The sequence below is a fragment of the Phoca vitulina genome, unplaced genomic scaffold, assembly GCF_004348235.1.
Source record: "Phoca vitulina isolate PV1807 unplaced genomic scaffold, GSC_HSeal_1.0 scaffold16, whole genome shotgun sequence".
Lineage (NCBI taxonomy): Eukaryota > Metazoa > Chordata > Mammalia > Carnivora > Phocidae > Phoca > Phoca vitulina.
Window position 1 is genome coordinate 38,017,234 of NW_022589719.1, and position 7,109 is coordinate 38,024,342.

Here is a 7,109-nt window from a genome sequence, read left to right on the forward strand (position 1 = left end):
AGAAATTGAGGGAGGTATAAACATTTATTTCGACAATATGGCAAAGAGAGAATACCTGGATATTCAAACATGTTATTCCAAACGTGGACAGGGTGCAATACAAACGAAGGCAAGTTACTAGAGAACATGAACTCAGAGTCCTTCCAGGAGCCCTTACGTTCTGTGACTGCGTCTAACACAGTGCAAACGTTCCTGATGGTTTCCTGACGGAGGCCTGGACATCGGAGCCCTGAAGCCCCAGCCCGGGGCAGTGGCAGGCTGTTCTCCCTCACTCTCCCATTCTCTGCCTCCCTCCCCTCAGTGCCGGGGCTTCAGACCACCTCCCCACAGGAGCCCCAAGGGGAAAGGGGCCACCTCTGCAAAAACCCCCCAAACACCAGAGCTTGCTGGCTCCTTCACATTTCTTTTCTTTCTGTTGCAAAGCAGAGCTGACTGCTGTCCAGGACTTGGCCTGCCGCGAGCTGTGGGTCCCTGGCTCCCCACGCTCCCTGTAGCTCCAGGTGGACCAGTGTGGAAAGCACGGAATGCCGGCAATTATGTGAGAGGTGCACAGCACCGCGAGAAAACATGCACCATCCTCACCTGCCCCCCTCGGTGATCAAGCAGGTCAGCGCACCCCAGAGGGAGCCAGCCAGACATGGCCGAGCTCCGGGGAGGTGGCTTCTGTCCAGAGCTGTCCCACCCTGGGGGGGGGGGGCGTGGGGAGGGAAGCTGGGCACCGCCTGCCTAGCTGACGAAGGCAGCAATGGCCACCAGCTGTAGGATGGCCTCCAGGCCATGGAGTGCCAGGAGTGTGGCACTGAGGATGGAGTCTGCCCGCAGCACCAGGGTCTGCCAGAGCAGGAAGTAGGTGGACAGCAGGGCACCCCCCGCTGTGAGGACCAGGCTGATGGCCAGCGGCACCTCGGCCTCCATCAGGTTGCCCTTGGTGCCTGGAGAGCAGAACAGTCAGGTGAGCGGGTGCTGGGCTCCGGGACACCTACTCTGAGCCGTGTGTGCCCAGGAGGGCTGCGAGGGGGCAGGGAGGCCAGGAGCCAGCTCATCACCAGCGCGGCCCTCTGGACGCAGGGCTGAGGACTTTCGGTAAAAGGTCCTGCTGTGGTCACCACATCACTCATGAAACGTCAGAAAGCAAAGTGTGACAAGGGGTGTGTTGTCCCTAGTGAGGGTAAAAACCAATCACGGGAGAATGTTTGAATCTTAGCCTCTGGGTCAGTTGTGGGGACGGGAGAGGGAATTTCCTTTTCTAAAAACGATCCCAGTTGCATTCTGATACGTTTTCCTAATTCCAAGTGGACTGAGGAGGTTTTGTTTAAAATTTCCAAAAATATTTTACTCTGGGCCGAGGCCAGTTCTGGAAAATGTCATGCACGCTTGTAAAAAACCGAACCAAACCTGAATATTTTAGATAAATGGGTCAGTCGCAGGAAACGTTGCTCCCTGGCTGCTGCAGCTGACCCAGGTGCCCAGCACCGTCCGCCTCCCTCCCAGGGTCGTGGGCTCGTCTGTGACAGCAGATGCTGATGGCCCCGCATGCCCAGTAGGCCTGCTCCTGACCCCTGAAGAGTCCCGCGGCCCTGCTGACAAGGGCGTGCGCCCGTCTCCTCACTGCTGACTGGGCGTCGCTGGCGCACGTGTGCCCGCAGAACGTGCTGACGTGCGAGTGGCCTGAGAGCACCAGCTCTCGTCGGCTCTCCCAGCTATTCTAACGGAGGGAATGCTCAACCCATGTACGACCCCATTGTAGAGCACGGATGTGCGGGCGTGTGCGTGCCTGTGACTGGACAGGACCCTGTGTGCTGAGCACTGGCTGGGCTGGGCTAGAGGGCAAAGCTCATGCTGTTGGAGGACGGAACAGGGGGCTGCCTGAGGGCACTTGAATGGCCCTGGCGCTGGACTGAGGCGGCTCGGGGAGCCCTCCCACCCCTCCAGGCTCCGCTGCCCTGTTGGGGACTCGACAGAACACTCCAGATCCTTCTCCAGACTGCTGAGGCCAACGGAAGGGGAAGAAAGGAGGTGAGGTGAATATTTTGGGGCTCCAGTCAACTGGCTAAGCTGGGTTCTGATCTCAGTGCTGTCTGTCCCCCTGCAGCTTCTGCAGGATAGCGTCTCTCCCAAGGATGCTGCCAGTGCCAGTGTTGTCTCTTGAATTAAGCTTCTGAATAAACTAATTAATACTTAATGACATCGTAAGGGGAGGCTTGCAAAGCAAGTGGCTAAGCGGTTGACATCAAAAGTGTCTCTAAGAACCACATTATAAAGGGATGAGCATTTAGAGGTTCCCAGCACGTAAGCTAGTAATTCTGTGATCCTACCTACTATGTGGTCTTCAGTCAACTCACCAAGATATAACCGAGTCACTTCCAGAATCCCCATCAGAAGCAGCAGAGTCAGGTCGAGGACCAGGTAAGGATGAGGATAACTGAAAACCTGACCTGGAGAACAGTGGGCAACAGAGAACTCCAGTTATGGGGGTGGGGTGGTGCAGCAAGGACACCGCCCATGTGCCTTTGCGTTTAAGACTCACTTTTATATGTAATCATCAGGAGTGTAGCTAGGAAATACAGGGCGTAATATGCCCCACTCAGGCAGAAGAGCACTTGCAGAGAGACGGACGAGAGCTGGCCAGCGGTTAAGGACCAGTGGGCCTAGAGACGGGCCCTGCCCGTGCATCCACCCTAGGGGGCACGCCTTGCCAGGTCTTCAGAGGTGCACCTGCGGGTGGCCACGGGGACCTGGCCATTGGCTCCCTGCCTGGGGCGGCTTCCACCCATACTCCACTGGTGTCACAGGAAATGCCCTAGCCTGGAACAGGAGGGCTGGGTATATCCCTGGTGACCGCAGGCAGGACGGCCTTGGAACACCAGGCTTCCTTGGGGGCATTACCCTGACTGTGGCCCAGGTTACTAGATAGAAAAAAATGACTTTTTTTTTTTTCCATTTTCTTCAAAGAAAATATATTCTCTTTTTTTGTGCAGTTAAATGTCTACTAACTTTCCTGAGCACTGTACGCTTCTTGTTTGTTTATGGTAAAATGAGTCTGTAAGTATTCAAAGTGAGGGGTCTTCACTCTCTTGCTCCAGGTGGGCCTGGTGGGAGGCAGGCAGCCACCCACTCAAGGTGCAGGGCCAAGGAGGAGGGTGATGGAGCCAGCACGCCCCACTGAAGTCCTATCAACTCTAAATTGTTAGTGAATGTCCCTCCCACTTAAAAGTGGAATTTCTACTCAGAACTTATAGAAAGGGTGTGCATGGGAGTTTAAAGGAACAAAAAGCAGGAACTCAGAGCTGCCTTCATGTGTCCAGCAAACTAGCCCTAAAGTGCCATCCTGTGGAGGCCTGGGCCTGAGGCCAGCTGAGGGACATGGGGACACAGCAGAAGGATACCACCGCGGAGGAAGCTCTCCCTGGAAAACAAAGCATATCAGTCAGTGAGGCCCCAGTGTCCAACCTGGGTGCTTACCTGGGCCATTTCCAACACTGACAGAGGATCCCGGCTTCATTCTTTCCCCCGTATTTACAGAAAGAAGCCACCTTTATCTGGGCCTGCAGCTAGGTCCCTTTCTATCACCTCTGCATCTGTCCCTCCGAGGAGGATCTGCCATCTGCTTTTCAGAACCTGAGGCTGGGAGAGAGTGTGTACTCGGGAGCTCAGCGGTGGAGAGGAAGCGAGGCCTCCATCCACGGCTGAGGTCACGTCAGCCAGGACAGGCAGATTTCTGCTCCACCGCCAGGGGAGAAGGCCCTGGGCACCAGAGGACGGCAGCTTTTCTCATCCTCTGTGCTTTCTGCATTTACCACAGGGATGTAATTAAAGAAGAACCTTTTCTGATTCAGGGTACAAATCTTTTCTTTCTTTCTTTTTTTTTTTTTTGTAATTGATGATAGACACTTGCTTTCCTCTAGAATTTTATACATTGCCCCAAATCTCACAAACAATAATTTCCTACAGCAGCAATCCAATTTCTTCCAGTGGTGCGTCTCTTGGACCTTCTCCTACCCCATAGCAGGCACACGTTTCCCCTCATCTTAAGATGACAGCCTCTCTCCCCGTGAAATGGTCTTCAGAATCCGAGGTTTTGAGTTTGAAGTTATCTTTGACTAATCCTTCAATTGAATGTGTCCTGGGGCAGATTTCCTGTCTCAAGAGGCTCAGAGTAGTGGCACATTTGTGACATGTGGAAACATCAGTAATAACTTAGAATTTGGCAAACAGACCCTACAGAAGAAGACTTGAGCTGTATTGCCAAGCAGCAAGCAGGGCAGTGATGTGAACCAGTCTGTCTGGTCTTCTCTCCAGGTCCCCTCCGCAAGGGGGCAGGAGAGACACTCTCAGCCTTGCTGAGGTTTGTGGGGGACATCAAAGCAGATTCGGGCCTTCTGTGGAGTCTCGCTGGGGCAGGGGTCTTAAATGGGTCAGCATGGGGAATTAGTAACAGAGACTCAGAGCTCAGCGTCCAGGAGAGGCAGCACGTGCGGGGAGCGTGAGGCTCGTGCGGGATCCTTTATAAACGTGCATCACATTACAGGCAGTGCGCTCTTGAAACCCGATCTGTTCTTTTCCAGGAGGTAGCTAAACTAGGCTGCCTAGATGCTTGCCATTATTTGGGTGAATTTCACATTAATTGGGGTTTTCCTCCCTTTTGATTCTTCTCTTGAAGGTTGGCTTCAGACACTTCAAATCTATTTGCCAGCCAACCACTGTCATGGATCAGAACTGTGGGGGCTCAGGAAAAAAATGTTGTATAAAAACTTTACGTGAGGGGCACCTGGGTGGCTGTTGTTAAGCGTCTGCCTTCGGCTCAGGTCATGATCCCAGGGTCCTGGGATTGAGCCCCGCATCGGGCTCCCTGCTCAGCAGGAAGCCTGCTTCTCCCTCTCCCACTCCCCCTGCTTGTGTTCCCTCTCTCGCTGTATCTCTCTGTCAAATAAATAAAAAAAATCTAAAAAAAAAAAAAAAAAACAACTTTACGTGAAATGGGGTTTAAATAATTAACATTAAAGGTGGCTACAATCAGATTGGCTGTTCTATGGATTTCAGACCTTCAGGAGCTCATTCTGACTAAGTACAGCCCTGGCTTTTAGGACCTAGCATTTTTTGTCAATGAGTTACCGTAACAACGAGGCCGTCAACAGGTGTTTAAGTTCACGTGGAAGTAAAGGAACAAATGATCCCCCTGAGGTGATACACAAGGTGTGCACAGAGATCCTGTTCTGGTGTGGACTTCCTGTCACCAAATGCAGACACACCTCATTGCCAGCGGCCTTCCACAAAGGTCTGGCGATTGGGAGCCCCCGGGGAGGGCTCTGAAGAAAACACAGACAACAGCCCTCTGCTCGCCGCGCAGCTCCCTCCCTCCTCTCTGCTCTCCAGCCAGGAATCCGGTGCAGGACGGAGGCCGGAAAAGTGGGTGCTGAACTAGACCCGGGTGACTCGGAGCCCAGAGTAACACAGCCACCTCCCACTCGTGCACTTTCTTTTCACTACACAAGTGTTCACCCAAGAGCTGTCACGTGGGCTGAGAGCTCAGTACTGTAAATGCCACAGTGACGGCAGGGGCCCTGGTGGCACGAGCAGGACCTGCACCAGCAGGAGCCATGCCCACCGCTGGTGAGCTTCCATGGCCCGACGTTAGGGACATCTGTGCGACTGAGGCACACACCGGCTGTGCCTGGCTTTGGAACAGGGGCTTGCCACGTTGCCCAGCACTCTGCCCTGGACACGAAGCTGCTGGCGACTGCGACAGGGTGCCCCCCGGGCCGTGACAAGCTCTTGCCCCGTCCTCAAGGCACACGGGCCCCCTCGCTCTCTGGAGCGTGCAGCTGCCGCAGCCGGCCAGGGTCCACGGCCACACACGGGGCCCAGCGCCCGCGGCCCACGGCAGCTTGCATGCGGCCCTCCAGGGCCGGCGGCGGGAGACGGGGTCCCCCCCAACGAGGGCCGGCGGCGGGGGACGGGAGGCCCCCCGAGGGTCGCCGGCGGCACCCCCCTTTGAGGGCCAGTGGTGGGGGACGGGGTCCCCCTAGCCAGGGCCGGCGGCGGGGGACGGTCCCCCCACCCCCCAGGGCCGTGCACAGCTGGGCTTCTGCGCCGAGCGGGGCGCCGGCCACGGGAGGGCAAGAGGCGCCCAACCGGCCCGGGGCCGCACCTCGCCAAGACATTCAAGACCGCGGAACCGCAACCGCTGGGAGACGCCCTAGACCCGTCCGCCTTCCCATCACCAGAAAGAACCAAACCCGACAGCAGCCCCTTCCCGGGATGATCTCCGCCCCCGCCCGCCCGGGGCCCCAGCCCAAGCCGCCGGCGGACGGGCGCTGCGCTGTCCCGAGACCCTCGCGGCCGGCCCCCAGGCCCCCTGACAGCTCCCCAAGGAGCCCGCCCCGGGCCCTCTCACCTCGCCGTGCGGCAGCCATCTTGCCGCCCGGCCCCGCCCGCCGAGTCCGCCGCGATCCCAGCAGTCTCTCGGCTCCGCACTATTCGCGTCTTCGGCCATTTTCGCTTCTGCTCCCGAAGGGACCCGACCGCGCCGCGCTTCGGGAGTTGATTCGATCCGCGGCCGAGGCCCGTTCGACCCGTCCGGCAGCGCTCGGGCACTTTCGTACAAGAGGAGGCGGAGAGCCGAGGCTCCGGAGTATCCGGGCTCGGCAGCGTTCGGCTCTGTTCGGCTCCGCCTCGGACGGACTCGGCTCCCGCTCGCGGCGGGGGCGGGCGGAGCCTGCGGCGAGAGGTTCTCTGGGCCCGGCCGCACTGCGTCGGAGATCGGCGAGATCCGGCCCCGCAGTCGGCGACCCTGTTGCGGGGGACGACGGGTGGCGCAGCCCTCTTAGGCTCTGAGTCGGGGTAGCGCAGAGCCGCTCGGAAGCCCTCGTGCCCCTTCGGGCCAATTCGGACCGACTCGGCTCCGCACTTCGGGCCGCTTCGGCCCTCCTCGGTTCCGGACTCTTGGCCGTCGGCAGGGCTCGACTAGGCCGCTTCGTGCCGGTTCGGCCCTTGTTCGGGCGGCCTCGGCTCGGCGGGGCGGGCGGCTTCGGGCAGGCTCGGCTCGGCTCGGCTCGGCTGGCAGCTTCGGGCGGCCTCGGCTCGCCTCGGCTCGGCTCGGGCGGCCCTGC

General features: G+C 58.0%; 1 protein-coding gene across 1 annotated transcript; it reads right to left on the minus strand.

Moving 5' to 3' along the window:
- On the minus strand, positions 1 to 7,010 carry TMEM80 (transmembrane protein 80; the record flags this gene model as incomplete). The annotated part of the gene is given in 7 exon segments (XM_032414846.1): positions 1 to 932; positions 2,343 to 2,435; positions 2,528 to 2,621; positions 3,387 to 3,406; positions 6,395 to 6,434; positions 6,437 to 6,545; positions 6,547 to 7,010. Coding segments are annotated over 7 exon segments (1,026 nt in total), but the record flags the coding sequence as incomplete, so codon positions are not given.
- Between the last annotated feature and the right edge of the window lie 99 nt (positions 7,011 to 7,109).